Source organism: Mirounga angustirostris, unplaced genomic scaffold (genome assembly GCF_029215605.1).
Source record: "Mirounga angustirostris isolate CCGP_5_RB_7025 unplaced genomic scaffold, mMirAng1.0.hap1 SCAF_5, whole genome shotgun sequence".
Lineage (NCBI taxonomy): Eukaryota > Metazoa > Chordata > Mammalia > Carnivora > Phocidae > Mirounga > Mirounga angustirostris.
This window is the reverse complement of record NW_026991713.1, coordinates 74,000,003-74,016,847: the sequence shown is the minus strand read 5'-3', so window position 1 is coordinate 74,016,847 and position 16,845 is coordinate 74,000,003. Positions and strand designations below refer to the sequence as shown.

At 39.0% G+C, this 16,845-nt stretch overlaps 1 protein-coding gene across 1 annotated transcript in view; it reads right to left on the bottom strand.

The window, feature by feature from the left end:
- The window catches only part of SYT10 (synaptotagmin 10), a 65,261-nt gene extending 56,617 nt beyond the window's left edge, over window positions 1-8,644 (bottom strand). Inside the window, exon 1 of the mRNA XM_045868555.2 lies at window positions 8,296-8,644. Within this exon, the coding sequence (XP_045724511.1) occupies window positions 8,296-8,446 (151 nt within the window). The 5' untranslated portion in view covers window positions 8,447-8,644. The remainder of the gene's footprint in view (window positions 1-8,295) is intronic.
- Between the last annotated feature and the right edge of the window lie 8,201 nt (window positions 8,645-16,845).

The following is a 16,845-nucleotide window of genomic DNA, read 5'->3' as shown; positions in this document are numbered from 1 at the left end:
GTCAAGTGAGTTTGCCAACATTGCTAACATTGCACATAACTGTACAGGTAGCTTAAAGCACATTCTTTTTTTTTTTTTTTCTTTTAAGAGTTTTTTTTTTATTCTTATGTTAATCCCCATACACTACATCATTAATTTTAGATGAAGTGTTCCATGATTCATTGTTTGTGCATAACATCCAGTGCTCCATGCAGAATGTGCCCTCCTCAATACCCACCACCAGGCTAACCCACCCTCCCACCCCCCTCCCCTCTAGAACCCTGTTTGTTTTTCAGAGTCCATCGTTTTATGAATTCTTTTAAGGCATTCTTGATGGCATGGGGCCCAATAATGAGTGCAAAACAAAGGTATCACCAATTCTGAATCAAAAAGCCATTCACTACATCTAAAACTAATGATGTAATGTATGGGGATTAACATAAGAATAAAAAAATAAAAAGATTAAAAACAAAAAAAAAAAGAGCCCGGCTGCCCCCACACCACCCCAGACTCCCTTGTTTTAAAAATCATTTGGGCCTCTTGTTTTTTCTCTTCCCACACTTTAAATTCCTGCTATTTTGTTTTAAATTCATCAATAATGAGTGAGCCTTCGAAACCCAAGGATCCCACTTACACCCCAATAAAAACAGAATCCTAAGCCCTTCCCTACTCTCCCCTGCCTCCCCATGACCTTGCCATGACACTCCAGGTGTCCTATGTAATTTGCACAATGTGTGAGTAGCAAACCTTTATTTTCACAGTTTCCTGATGGTTGTTCCTTGCAATCATGATAAGAACCACAAGGGCCAGTCCAGCCACAACAAAACAAGTTCTATGCAACTAGATCACATATATAAATTCATGTCCCATCATTGCAGCCACTAACCACTGGTACCACAAATCTGTTCAACATTTCTAATATGCTGTCATTTCCAAAATTTTATATAAATGAAATCAAACGGTATGTAGCTGTTTAAGATGGGCTTTTATTCACTCAACATAATACTCTGTATCATCAAATTTGTTTGGTGTATCAATAGTTAATTTTTTTTATTTCTGAGTAGTATTTCATGATGTGCATATAGTACAGTTTGTTTAAACATTTAGCTGTTGAAGGACATCTGGAATGTTTCTAATTTTTAGCTGTGACAAATAAATCTACTATGGACATTTGTGTAAAAAAAGCCATTCAGAAGAATCATACTCAATTTTAATTTAAAATTATTTAACCCATTTATGTCTTTTATGTTTTCCTTTTTATGTTTGTTCAAGAGTGATATCATTTTAAAAATTTAAGTCAGTTTTAAAAGTCTTTACATAAGTATGAAATAAAAATTCTATGTGATAAGAAGGCATTAAGCCACAATTTGACATTTCTTTTTCCTTTTTGGTATCATATAAAATACTGGTGCATCTTACCAATAGCATCTTAGATTCAATCAAATATGGAACTACATATAGTATAAAAGTATCCAAATGCATAAAAATTCTTTACATATGTCCGTAATTAAGTAAATAATTTATAATCTGTGATTATCTATTCTACATTTACAATAACTTGAACTATGCACGGTGTTTAGTTAATGGTATGAATATATTTTAATGTCTGGCACAGTGGCTTTCACCTAGTGTTCAATAAATGTTGAATAGACGCATAATGCTAAAACCACCTCTTGGATACAGTAACAACTCATACTGTAACATATTAGAAATGATAATATGCTTCTTGATATTGTTTTGTCCATTATTCCTATAAATCTATGACTACTGAAACAGAACTAAAGGAATAATAAAGACTGTAAACAGTAGTCCTCATTGTTTGACTGAAATAATTCTGCAGGATGAACAAATTGACATTTACAAGGTTTTTTCAATTGACTGTAATGTCTCTATTCAAAATAGATGTTAAAGAACAGATCCTAACACACCTCAGAATCCACCTGGATGGATGAAAAAAAAGTTAATATTGGTTCCCCCACCTCTGTCATTCTACCCTTCCAGCTCTGAGGCATCAAAGCACAATTTCATGATTATATAGTCATGTGATATCTACACACACACACACATATACATATACACACACATGTGTGTGTGTATATATGTATATACATACAGAGTTTTATTTTCTGATAGTCTACCTAAGCCACGTTAATGTCAGCTCTTACAGCTTCAGTGGTCATTTAAGATATTTAACATTATAAGGAAAAAGAAAACAAGTTTAATGTATAATAACAAGAAGCCATCTCTTCAGTCAGGGATTCTGTTTCTAAACTTGGCCAGTGTTGGATATTCCACCAACAGAGAAAATTGGTATTGTACAAGTTAGAAACAAGCAAAATAATTACTGACCTTTAATAATAACACTTCCTATTAGGAGGTCTAGTTTTCTTTGGCATCATAGCACTGTTAATAATGATATATATAGATGGTTGATAACGTACATTACATACCCCAAATATGGCAGGAAAATAAAGCAGAAAATGTTTTAATGTATTATTCTTCTAATTACAAAGTAATAAAAATAATTTAACTGACAATTTCATACCTGTTTTCATTATAGGCTTATTTATGGACATACAAAAGGAGCTATATTTATAATTATAGGAGTTCAAAGTTGTACATTTTGACACACTAAAATCTTTTATATGATTTTACCATTCAAATAAATCAGTTATATTTAGCTAAGAATTCATGAATAAACACTCATGTACATTTAATTGCAAATGCATTCATGTACTCAAGAAAAATGAAGAATGTTGTGTCTTATATTTGCGTGACAATATATCAAATAAAAAGAAATTTGGGGATTTGGGTCATAATTACACACTGAGAAATCTTATTAATATGGCACGTGGGTGGCTCAGTTAAGCATCTGACTTTTGATTTCCACTCTTGATTTCGGCTCATGTCATGATCTCAGGGTTGTGGGATGGAGTCCAGCATCAGGCTCTGCGCTCAGCGGGAGTCTGCTTCCCTTTCTCTCTCCTTTTCCCTCTGCCCCTCCGCCCCGCTTATGCTATGTGCACTCACTCTCTCTCTAAAATAAATAAATTACCTTCCAATATGCTACTAATTATAGCCAATAGTATTATAATAGTTACGAGCCTATCTTTACGAGCCGTTCCAGTGTCTATAGCACCAAGAATGCTCTCCCCAGGAAATCTTCCTATTCCTACTTTTTGCCGAACCTAGGATAGGATCTAAGGAGCCCTGGTTCTTATCCTAGTTGCATCATTAACTGGCTGTTATTTGAGGGGAAGTTGCTAACTTTTCCTGCCTTCATTTTCACCACTGCTGCAAAATAATTTCTAGTTCTAAGTGGTATGACTAATAGGTGTTTGAATAATGATATGATTATTTTTCCCATGCTATTTTCTACTTCAGCAAACAGGCTTTCTTTTACTATTATAAATTGATATTTTAAATAGATATTCCCACTTTTCTAGAACTTCAATAAAGTCAATAGGTTTATTATGCAACACTTTCACATTTAGCCACTGGATCTTAGCCTTTCCTGAACACACTCTGGAGAAAGTCACTGGATGTCCATATGGGGTTCAGTTGCTTTTTCATTAGTAACTTGCTCATGTTCTAGGTTTTAAATGCCTCAAATGCTCTAATTTCAGCCATTATCATAAACTACATATTTTGCATGCCTATCTACCTAGGATCCTGTATTGGACACTGGAGACACAAAGACACAAGTATATATAATATAGTTTCAGAGGAATTTGAAAATTATTAAATAGCACCCATCATTTTACAAATAAGGAAATTGGGTTCTTGAGGATATATTAATTCATTTATTCATTCTTTCATTTGTTCGACAAATATTTATTGAGACTCTAGTAGGAGCCACAGATTTTTCTAGGTACTGAGGATAAGACAGTGAACAAACCACTGCTCTCAAAGAGCTTATATTCTACTGACAATGTACACATCAGGAAGCACACAATTATGTTTTCAAAATATGGATAATTTTAATTGTCATTAGAGATTCCAATAAACATTTGTGATAGTTTATCTCCCACCAGCATTTTGTAAAAAAGAAATCTTATAAGTAAATGCAAGTGCATTCCATTTGTTTTTTGCATAAAACAAAATAACAATGATGATTAACTTTTAAAGAAAATGAGACTTGAATGAAATGGGCAGCTATAGATCTTGTATAAGAAATCATTCCTGTAAGAATCAGATTTCAGAGATTTACAGCTCCTATAAAGAGAAAATATAGATGTTGATTTGTTTCAAGAAAAAAAAAAGATTATAGCAAAAAAGGCCCTGTCAATATTGCCAAAATACTGATATCTCAGAATTAAGAAAAACAGATGTTTGCTGAGACTGGCTTGGTCTTTGAAGGTAGTTGTTCATTTCCCTTTGGAGTAAATGAGACCAAGCACAATATGTGTTGATGATCCTGTAAAAATGAGACTAGAAATAGCAGGTGGCCATTCTTTATTGGAATGACTGTGGAGGAAGGAAAAAAAATCCTCTCATACATCCTTCTTCATATGGGCCTATCTGAATTCATTATGGTTCAATTACTCTTTCTCAGACCTACAAGTCTTGAGGAAACATTTCCTCTATATTTCTAAATTGTAACTTTTTATACAACCATTAGAATGTGTAAAACTCAGTGGTGTAGTGATACAAGAATTATAAATTGATTGAGTAGTCATTTGCTTTGTGTCTGTAGAGAAAACCTATGAAACACCCTTATTCATGTTAAGCCCTTATCATAGACTTAAAATGCTTTAATCTCAGAGGAAAAATTATGATATAATTTTAAAATTTTACTTAGCCATCTCTTTTATTAGTCAAGTAACTTCAAGGAAATTCTTTGATAGACCTACTTATCCCCACATCTAAGAAATTGAGGAACACAGGTATGAATTTAGAAAAATTCATTTAAACTTTTATTTTAGAATTTTTAGTCCCAAATTAAAAGTATAAAATGCAAAATTAAAACAATGATGAATTAAATGTTTATTTAAATATTTAAATTAAGGTCAGGTCTATACAATTATGATGTGACTGTGTACTTCAGTGGGTTTGATTAGTTATGATTTATGAGGTCTGCCTTTTAAGCAACATAGTTTCCTGAAACCTCATAAGCATTTGGATATGGAGCAGCAATTAAAGACTGACCAGCAATGAACCCAAATGCAATTCAAAAACTATTACGTATCTTAGTTACAGTATATCTGAAAAATAACATTATAGGCGGATATATTGTTTTGTATTTTCCCTAAGCATTCTAGTATTAGTCCTATTGTGCATGAAGATGAACTTAGTGGGTGACATGTCTATGGGGAGGGGGGAGTATCAGTGGTAAAAAGAAGGCAAAAATTTGATTTTCTAAAAATTGCACATGATGAACTTTCTACTGTATGAGTAATGTTGACATCAATAATATCTCTAATAAACTATGCCAAGAAAGTAAACTGGTGTCGGCAGACACGATCTACGTCTTCACAAATTTTATGAAAACATGGGATTGGTCAACTTGATCAGTAGATCCTTAATGCCAATAACACTGCTGCTATTTCTGCTATTGCTGCTATAGTAAAGAGGATGGTTTTTATTGGCATTTAAAAAAACCAGTAGAATATCTTATTTATATATATGATTCATGAGTTCTTTAATGTAGAATGACTTTAATTGGGATTACCGGAATTTCTCTCCTTCTACTCCTGTGTGAAGGAATCTAAAAATATACACAATCTGGAAGCTTGAAATTGTCACTGCAACCTTTGAATAACTGACACCATATGGGCAGTGCTGATTAACAAAGTAAATAACCACTGTACCATTCAATGTCGATGTCCTCCTACAAATAATGTGTTTCCCATTAAACAAACAGTGAGTAGAAGGATCACCTACTAGAAATGTTTTTATTTAGGGTCCTGTAATAAAGGGCACATGTGCATAAGTTATAAGAAAATGAACAATGTGAAGCTGAGTGGCTAATTAATACAAAGGTTCAGTAAATAATATCTGAATCCATTTCAAAGGTATCTATTGGTGTTGGGAATTTATCTGTGGATTAAAGTATTTTATTTCTAATTGTTGCACAGATTTACAAATAGAATATGTAATCTTATGCATCTTTATATCTCATATACAACCTAATAGAATGTCTTCTTTAGTGGTGGCCACTCAAAATATATTCATATATTAAATCAAATACCCCATTTGGATAGTATACATATTTCCCTTAACAGAAGAAAAATATCCATGTAATTGTTTTAGACTAGGTTTTCCCCACTTTTTTCTTTCCAAGGGAAAGTCCAAAAGGAATGAGGACTACAACTACTTCTTGTAGTGCTTACAAGTCCAAACCCTTTCTGCAATTCATGAACTGTGTTTTACCTTAAGTTTATATGGTTGTGTACTTAGAAAGATTTATAAGCTAGTAATTGGTTTCCAACCTTCACAAATTATTCTCATTACCAACCCATCTGAGACCCAGGAAACCACTACTTGGTGTGTGATCACAAACCAGCTGGATTACAGCATCAACTGTTAAATGACCAAATTATAGGTCTTTAACTTTAAATACTCTAATTTCTTCCACTATGCCCCCCTTCTCTGAGTCTTATCTTTAGCATGTCTATCGCTAAAGACAGTTCAGAAGACTTTATCCAATAGCACCACAAAGGACTTTTAAGGTCACACTATTTTGAGTGTTTATCTCATGCTTAGCAACCACACACATGATGCGCATATACACAGTATTCACCAGTCCTTTCCACTAATAGTTGTTTCATACATTCCTAGGAATTAACACCCACTGAACAAGAGATAAAGACTTGTGTTTGTATATTCGCAAAATGTCTAAATTTCCAGCATGTGGACAGCACCCATTATGTATCATTCTGCTCCGGGTCCAAGTAGCCGCATCTCCGCAGGTTCTGCCAACTGCAGACAGAAAGAAGCCTCTCTTGGTTCCTGTTGCCATGATCAGAGAATTTGAAAACCCCGAAGATATTCCATTTACAAAATGGTATGTAAAAGCTAAACCACATCTAATCCTCCCCCCCCCCCACCCCATTTCCTCTCCCTTTTCTTTGGTGGTGGTGGTGGTGGGCAGGAGAGATTCACTAAGTGTGCCCTCCTGACCTCCTTCCAGCTTCCCAGGCTTTCTGCAGTCGTGCTCCACTCGAGTTGAGCGGTCCAGCTCTCACTTGTTGCCCTGGCTACCCTCAACCCACGAAGCCCCGCCAGGAGAGCCCAGTGACACGAAAGCAAAGGGAGAGAAACGAGACCTAGGGCAGGAATGGCAATCTTCCAGCCCGATGCCGAAAATCCCGAAACCAGTGTTTGTCTCCCAAAGCAACAAGTGACCCTCACAAGGGACTCTTGAAACCACGCGGCCCGCAACTCTGGAGTCCCTCTCGTTCGTGTGAACAGCAAACAGGCTGCCCAAACCAAACATTGCGCAGGTGGTTAAAACCCTACCCAAGCGTGACCGAACAGTAGTTCTGATACGGTTCCCCCCATTCCCCGAGAAAAATCTGTCTCCTGAGGCTCCTTTCCACCTCCAGATTTCTGACGGTCAATGTCCTTCACCATCCCACCCCATTTCTTCACAAGTTTCCTGAACGGAGAGGGAGGATGCCCGTGTGTTGGGGTGTGTCTGACAACATGTGTGTGGAAAGGATTTACAAGATCTTTATATGTGACCTGAGCCTTCGTTGTCGCCTCAAAAAAAATAGGACCAATAAGCCCTGCTGTTTTGCCAACGTTGTCAAGAAGCCCTACAAAATCGTATTTAATAAAGGGACTCGGACACTGTCAAAAGCTCGACAGGTTGCAGCCGCTAGTTACCCCTCCTGGGAACCTTTCTGCTCGCGGAATCCAAGGCAGCCCCGTTGGCAAGGCGGTTCTTCGCTTCCAAGCAGGGTTTTTCCCAGGTCCGACCCCTTCCGCAGGCTCGCGACCCGCGAGACCAGAGACCAGAGAGGGCAGCGCGAGGCCCGCGGGCAGCGCTGCGTAAGCGGGCCGGGCGCGGCCGCCCGCGCTCGCCTCGCCGCCGCGGAAGGGAGCCCGCAGGCGTGGGAGAGCGGCGGCGTGGCGGTGCGGGAGCCGGGGAGCGGGGGCACGGCGCGGCGGGCAAGGAGCAGACCAGGGAAGTGGAAGAGGCCGGGCAGGTGGAGACGAGGACCACAAACCCCGAACAGCCGACGCTCGAAGTCTCCAGGAGCTGAGCGGAAACCCGGAGCAAGGTAGGGAGGCGCGGCATCCCACAGACGCCTGGCGCCTCGCGGGGTCCCGGCTGGGCGCGCGGAAGCGAGAGGAGCCCTCCCCGGTTACCTGTGCTGCTTCCGCCCTGGTTGCCCCTGTCCCGGGGGAAGATGCCCGAGCACTTCTCCCACTCCACCTGGCCCGCGAAGCACAGCTCGGTGACGATGTGCAGCGCCTTCTGGCATAGGCTGCTCACTCCGTCCTCCTTGTGGAAACTCATCGTTGGGCCTCTTACTCCCCAGACAACCGTCCTTTCCCCTTCCCGTTACCTCTGGGCTGGCCCCTCGGGCGCCCTAAGCCATCGCCCGCCCGCGGGGAAATGGGCGGGAGAGCGCGCCGCTCGGGAGCGGCAACTCTTAGGAGCCACAAGTTAGCCCCATGGCAGGAGCGGAGGGCGCAGGGGAAGGCGGCGAGGCTGGGGCGGGAACCCGCGCGAGGCGGCGGCGGCGGCGGCGGCGGCGAGGTTTGCGCCAACTCTCCCGCCGTGCCAGCCAGTCGAGGCGAGCCGGAGAGAGCGACCCGGCATGGAGTGCGCAGGGGTGGGGGTGGGGGGGGACGTAAAAAAAGCCTAAGCCCTCGGCTCGCTAGAACGCCCCCCTCATCTTCCCAGCGCGTTTGTGTTTCTGGCCGGTGCCTGACGGCGGCGCGTCCAATCGCAGCCCGGCGCGGGCCTGGACGACCCGGGGCGGTACCCGCAGCGCCCCCTCCCGGCTGAGCTGGGGATGGAGTTGGCCCGGGAGGAGGGGCGGCCGCGCGCCCCTGCTGGGGCAGCTGGGGCTGGCTGGGGGTGCGGGGCGGGGTTAGAGAAATCTCCGTTTTCTCCGTACTTTTCCCAGCCGCAGTCCTCTGCCCCTCCACCTTTACGGCACATGTGTGCTGCTCTCTCTGGTTTCTCCGATTTTACTTTCCTGAAAAGTCATTTCAACTGAACACAAACTGAAAAAGTTAAATTTAAAAAATGAGTAGATGAATAATCAAGCCAGACGTCTATACAGAAAAGAAAGACGTGCCTGGAAAGCATGTTTAAAATGATTTCTAATGATGATGGTTTAGAGGCAAAATTTAACCCGAGAGTTCTTTTTATTGCTATCCCTGAAATTCACCGTAAGGTACGTTTCCTATTTACCCAGTTCAGTTCTTCTTTATGCATAAATACTATGATTAGTCAGATTTTAATTTATTGCCTTTGATTTTTCTTTTTTTAAACTCACTTAGGTATTGCGCAAAACGAAATGTTATTTGTATTAATATTCACTGTTGATTAATCCGTAATTGGCAATTGAGAATGCACAATTTGTCTTCTTTATCACTTTTGCACTTAAATACTGAAAACAGCAGGGCATGAGTGTTAAAGGGGAGGGGAGTGAAGTTCAAATCTGTCACATACACACATCTGTGCTTAACTTGATGAAATTGCTTTCAGGTCCTTCTTTCAATCTGTAAAATGAAGGGCTGGGACTCTCCTGTTCTTATAATTCTTTAATGCAAATGGGTGAAAATCACTCATGGAGCTACAACTACAAAATAATGTTAATAAGTGTGTGCCACAAAGTTACGGTAAATGGATTTACATTGTTTTTAAATTGTTTTGAGACAGAGTTTGATACCCTCTTATAACCTGAAGATTGATTTAGCCTTTATTAGGTGGGGATCTTTATTTTTGAAGTGGAATATCAGGACCTTGTTAGCATATTTATACTAGGAGAGTAAGTAATCTTATTTTAAACTACTAGGCAGTTTATGATAAATTATTTCCTGTGTTAGGACACTATGGTAAATTTACTGTAAACACTAGGTATGGCATCCCAGTAGCTAAGCATTCATTAGTTGAATCATTTTGACCTGATGCATAGGACAATTGGTATAACTAGGACTATTTTTATCATGAATCAAGACAAACTAAAATCTGCAGGCTTCATTCGCTTTTTGTTTTTATGCACATTGATTTGAATGGTTTTTAGATAAGATTGACTATTTTGAAATGATTTCACTGTCAAAAAATATTAAATATCTACTGTATCTTTGAAGTAAAGTAACACACTTGAATAGGGCCCTTTCCAATTGTCCTTGCTTTCCAGTCCTCCAGTCTAGACAGACCCATATAAGATAACCTGAAATGCAATTCTGTTCTTTCATATTTACTACATGAGCAAACCGTTATGTGGGAGTCCAAATGAGTAATTTATCTCTATACTACTTTCAGACACTAATTGCTTAAGTGGGGTAATGCAGGTCTCTCTCATGACCCTCTTATGTTTGATTTTGGTGTTAAATATTATTAGGTAAATAAATTCTGAAAATAACTTTCCTGGTATTTGTTTATGCTGTTCCTGGTCTGTTGTTACTCTTACCTGTGTTTCCCCAACAAGCAGAGTTAATATCACTTGTATATTCATTTTTCTGAATTTGTCTGAAATATTTTTGCATTAATCTAAAGTTAATACCCTAAGGTTTTGATTTTTTTCCCTTTGTTCTTTAGACCATCTCATACAGCTCATTAGCAGGTGAATCAAATCAGTTTTTTCTTGTCACTTATTAACAGCTCAGGTAAGAGGTGTGGGAAATGTAGAAATTGCATTCAAGGTCACTATTTTCAATGCTGAAGGATAAGCTGACAAGAATTTAAATTTACAATCTTTTAAAAAATGTTGGCGAATTATTTCAGTTAACAAGAGCCTACCCATCAAGTAATCCAAGCAATACAGATTTGCATTTACTTCCCCACCCATACCCTGAAGGAGTTGCTGAAACAGTAAAGGAGGGGAGAGCAGGTTAGACTGATTTTACTAAGCACAATTGCTATACTAAGTGATATATGAGGCATTGATAGTCAAAATATACAGGTAGGTCTCTGACACAGCTTTCTTCTAAATGATCTCTGCATTAAGTAGAGGAGGAATTGATATGGAGTTGAAGATCCCAGGAGCACTCATTCCCATCCCTGTAAGCTAAGCCACCCTCTTGAGAGGTAATTTTAAATGGTCAACACTACGATTTCCCTGCTTGTTTAATCCTCTCTCAATTCTTTCTCTTTCCCCTTTCCATGGCTCTTTCAAAATCTGGAGGGGAGGGAGTTATCTTCTTAGGTAAAGATCTCCCTAAGGTAAGGGGAATTTGGGAATTATTCCTGAGACTATAATTTCAAATATTACTTGATCCCCATATCAGGCACTAAGAAGGTGGGTAAATGAGGAAATCTCAGAATAGCTGAGCTCAGTCTGAATGAAGATCAGAGACAAGTATTAAATTGTAACTTACTTAAAACTTTCCTACCTTACTTTTCTGTGTTCTACAGCTCAGACTCATATGAGCCCAATTCTAATTGCCTGTACATAGGTGAGCCTGCTCCTATATTCCTTAATTTGGAGGGTGGCATCACCACTCACTCCCAACTGGTAAGATGACCAGACTTCTGGTTTGCATGGATGGGTATTGCTATTGAAAAACCCATTTCTGTTCTGACTCCAGATCCTTTGATCAGCCTGATTCATCATTCTGGAAGGTTTGGTGTCTTCTCTCTTTTCAGTGTGTTCATTTTGTTCATTCATCCTGATGGATACTCAGTAAGCACTTCAAACAGACTTGGTTTTGAATCCTTCAATTTTGAGAAATTCTAATGATTTATTCCTTCACTAATTCTCTGCCTTCTTTTTTTCTGTGTAGTTCCTCTCTGGAACTCCTTTATGTTGAATTTTTGACTGCTAGGATGGAATCTCTAATTTTTGTTTCTCTTCTATTTTCCATTTCTATCACCCCCTACTCCTTGTGCTTTAAGTTTTGGGAGATTTCCTTAGCTTTCTTTTCTGAGCCTTCTATCAAATCACTACAATTTCAGCTATTATAGTTCTAAGATATACATACTTTTTTGTTTAATGATTGTTTTGGTTACTTATTTCTTGGATATATAGTCTGTGCTTATTTATTTGACCATATTAATTATATATTTTTAACTACCCACCCCCCCGCCCCGCTTCTAACTTGTGTCTTTTTTCCTCTGGATAACTTTGTTTTGTTTTGTTGTTGTTCTTCTTGTTGTAAAATTTTGTCAGCTGTTTGATCCTCTATTAAATAATGAAGTATAAATACTCAACACTAAGATATGGAGTTGAAGGCCTAAGTATACTAGTAAGGCTTATAACCAGGGGCTTCATTGCAAGGTGAGTCAGGGTATTTTGAATTGGAGCACCCCCAGAGATCAGAGAGGGACTATCTAATCTTTTGTTAGGGATATGGGGCAATAATTCAAGTCTCCCTGCTTTTATTTTCCAATCCGGAGCCTGTCATGGTTCTGGCCTCTTATAGTTCTGGTGCCTTAGGTCTGGAGCTTTTCTAGTTCAGTATCTCCAGGGGGAAACTGTTTTATTTGCACGTTTGGGGAAGGGTCATCACCTGACCAGAGGAGCTGTATGGAGACTTGAGCCTCCAGACACCTTCAGAGTGACAGTCCCTGCATTTTTAGCCTTTCCCTCTACTGCCATCCTCTGCGGAGTCAGTACGAGGTGCCTCCATTTCCGAGGTTTTCTGAGACTCTGTGGGGTAAAGCACGAGCTTGTCATTGCTTCTGCTCTGGAGGTTTCAGCTCCCTCTGCTCAGTAAGGCGGTCACTACTCCTTTACTACTTCCATCTTGTAAACCGTTTGACAGCTTCTGTCCTTACGTCATCTCCTGTGTCCTTTCTATTCTTTCTGTCCTTTTGACTTTATAGCTTTTTATTGCTCTATTGTCATCTCAGTGTCTTTTCAGGACAGTCAGGAACACATGTACATTTTCAATCCATCATGTTTAACTGTTTAAAAAGGCAATTCTGATTTATGTCACTTTCAGTGCCTTCCCCTTGTGCTTTAGTTACATCCAATACCTTGAATGGGGCCTGTGGAGCCCTAGGTGCCCTGGCCTCTGCCTAGTTTCTTTGTTCTTTTCTGAATTCTTTGACTTGTGCTTTCTTTTCATTTCTATTTCTCCTTTGTAGTGCATAACATAATTCACATTAAATAATTAATTTGATATAAACTAGTAGGTAGAGAACCTTTCCTCCCTCGTCCCTGCTCATTTCCCTGAGCCTTCACTGTGCCAACAGTAATAGTCACTCAATATTTGCCAAATAAATTAATGTATGTCTTTTGTTAATCCTCGTTCCCTCTAGTTATCAGAAATAAAAGCCTTTATTTACTTGTTTAAGAAGTACCAGGGTACAGTAGAAACTGATGAACTGTTCTATTCCCAGGGAAGATGAGAGGAGAGGGATGAGAAGGAAGAGTGAGTGATAGTAGTGGACTATGTCCTTTGAGAAGGAAGAAGATGGTCATTTGTATCTTAGGAACAGACACTAACTTTTGAATACCTGCTTTGTGCCAGGTCTGTTATGTATATTCTATACATGGTTTAATAATAATGATGATAGTTTTTGTTTGATATGTAAGCTATATAAAACTTAATACTTTGTAAGCTAATTGTTACAGTAACTCTTCTATTGACTCATATAGAACAGTGATAGGTATAGTACTAGCCTTTGTACATATATTAACTTACTTAATTCTTTTCTTTTTTCTTTTTAGAGTTGGGGGAGGGGCAGAGGTAGAGGGAGAGAGAGAATCTTAAGTAGGCTCCATGCCCAGCGAGGAGCCAGACACAGGGCCCGATCTCATGACCTCGAGATCATGACCTGAGCTGAAATCAAGAGTCGGACGCTTAGCTGACTGAGCCACGCAGGTGCCGCTATATTAACTTAATTCTTTCAACAAGCTTGTGAGATAGGGCCTATTATGTTCTCATTTTACAGGTAAGAAAACTGAGCCACAGAGAGGTTAAGTAGGCTTTCTTAGGTTACATAGCCACTGGTAGTAGAGCCTGGATTCAGACTAATGCATTAAGGTTGCAGAAATTAGGTCCTAACTATTGTAGTATGCTGCTGCTTATCTATCCTTATGGCATGTTTGTAGGATGGGCAGGATGAGATTAAAGGGCTACTCAACCAGACAGCTATAACTGGTAAAAGGGTATAATGATACAGTTATGACCTTTATCTGCTTGACATTAGCAGTCAGTCCCTGCCCCAATGGTTATGCCATTTAAGAACTTAGAATGCATTTTGTCATATTCTTCTTCTCTCTCATATAATTAAATAAATGTACTGGTGGACGTGTGTATACATAGGTGTTCTGTCACTGTTTATTTTCCAAAAAGGTGCGGTTTTTGCCTGACTGTAATGACAGTATCTCTAGTCTCCCTGGGTAGCTTTAACTAATTATTTTAAATGGCTATAGATTATTCAACATGATGATATACCATAATTTATTCAACCAACACCCCACTGATAGGAATTCACATTGCTTTCAGTTATTTACCACTGTGGATCTCTCTGTAGAGTAGTAATGTATGTTGCAGTAAACCTCCTTGTAACATTTACTTACATACTATGAATTTTATTTATTTGATCTAGATTCCCAAGGAAGAGAATTCTGATATGTGAAATCACATTTAAAATCACATTTCTACCAGGAATATATACAATATTATTTTTTTCTTATCTCTTGCTTAACAAAATAGATGTTATGAATTCTTGCCACTATTTTCTGTGACTTTTTTTCAGACTTCTCTAAAAAGCATGAATTAAAGGGTCATATATATACATTTTTGTAAATTTTATCTATATAATAATTTTATCTATATATAAATGAAGTTAAAATTAAAGTTTAAACATTTATTTTCAATTAAAAAAGCAAGAATATGGGGATAGCCATTACTTATCTTTTAAATTAGTAATTTCAAACCATAGCATGTATCAAAATCACCTGGACGGCTTGCTAAACCACAAATTGTTGAGCCCCACTCCCAGAGTTTCTGATTCAGTAGGTCTGAGGTGGGGGTCTGAGGATTTGCTTTTCCAAGTTCCCAGGTGATAATGCTGCTTGTCCAGGGACCACACATTGAAAATCACTGTTCTATAGAGCCTCTTTAAAATCAAGAAGTAGGGGCATCTGGGTGGCTCAGTCGGTTAAGTGTCTGCCTTCGGCTCAGGTCATGATCCAGGGATCCTGGGACTGAGCCCCACATCAGGCTCCCTGCTCAGTGGGGAGCCTGCTTCTATCTCTCCTTTTGCTGCTCTCCTGCTTGTTATCTCTCTCTCTCTCTCTCACTCTCATAAATAAATAAAAAAAATCTTTAAAAACAATCAAAATAAATCAAGAAGTATTCCTAAGAATTTACAGCAGAAGTAAGTTCCCCAATAATCATACCTGGTCATAACCAATCTAAAATAACAAAAGATTGAAGGTGTTAGTTAAATTAGGTAGAAAACCTTAGTTTTGGTCTAAATTCCATCATTTGCCGACCGTGTGATATATAGCTTACTCTTTGAACTTAGTTTTTCTTTTTTTTTTTTTTAAGATTTTATTTATTTATTTGACAGAGAGAGACACAGCGAGAGAGGAAACACAAGCAGGGGGAATGGGAGAGGGAGAAGCAGGCTTCCTGCGGAGCAGGGAGCCGAATGTGGGGCTCCATCCCAGGACACTGGGATCATGATCTGAGCCAAAGGCAGTCGCCCAATGACTGAGCCTCCCAGGCACCCCTAGTTTTTCTTTTTTAAACCTTAGAATAATATTCTGTTTTACTTTCTATCAAAGGATTGTCCTGAGGCTCAGCAGAGGCAACAAATGTGAAAATGCTAAAAAAAAAAAAAAAAAAGTTGTCAAATACTATGCATATACAAGTTATCATCATCATTCTTTGGATTAGGATTACTTGTTATGTAAACCATACAAGTTACAATTTATCATTCCTTGTCAAGGCTTTTTTCAAACCTATATCTCATTCATAAATAAAACAACAGAGACCCACAAAAGCCTTAAAAAGTAACAATACATCTTTGTCAAGAGATAAGTGATAATATTACCTCACAAGCGCACCCTTAACTTCCCTAAATTCCTCTTTAGACAGTGCTGTCCTCCACTTTCCACTCATCGAGGAGGTCCCAGTTGTTCCACATCATATTAGAATATTCTATCATCTCTGTAGCAATAGCCTTTCTCTGAAATTATCTTGATTGTTTATGTGTTCACAATCTATCTTCCCCATACTAGAGTCCACACTCCATGAGAGCTAGATCTCTCTGACTTTTTTCACCCACTACCTCCCCAGAACTGAGGACAATGATGGGCATAGTAGCAGTGAAACAATGTAGCTTTTTAGGGACTAAATGAAACTGTACCACAGCTTTTAAGTAGGTTTTATCTGGGACTGACAGGTTTGAAATAGTCACTTAGGATGTGCTATGCCAATTCTTTTTTTTATTATTATGTTATGTTAATCACCATACATTACATCATTAGTTTCTGATGTAGTGTTCCATGATTCATTGTTTGCGTATAACACCCAGTGCTCCATTCAGAATGTGCCCTCTTTAATACCCATCACCAGACTAACCCATTCCCCCACCCCCCTCCCCTCTAGAACCCTCAGTTTGTTTCTCAGAGTCCATAGTCTCTTATGGTTGGTCTCCCCCTTCAATTCTCCCCCCCTTCATTTTTCCCTTCCTTCTCCTAATGTCCTCCATGCTATTCCTTATGTTCCACAAATAAGTGAAACCATATGATAATTGATTTTTCTCTACTTGACTTA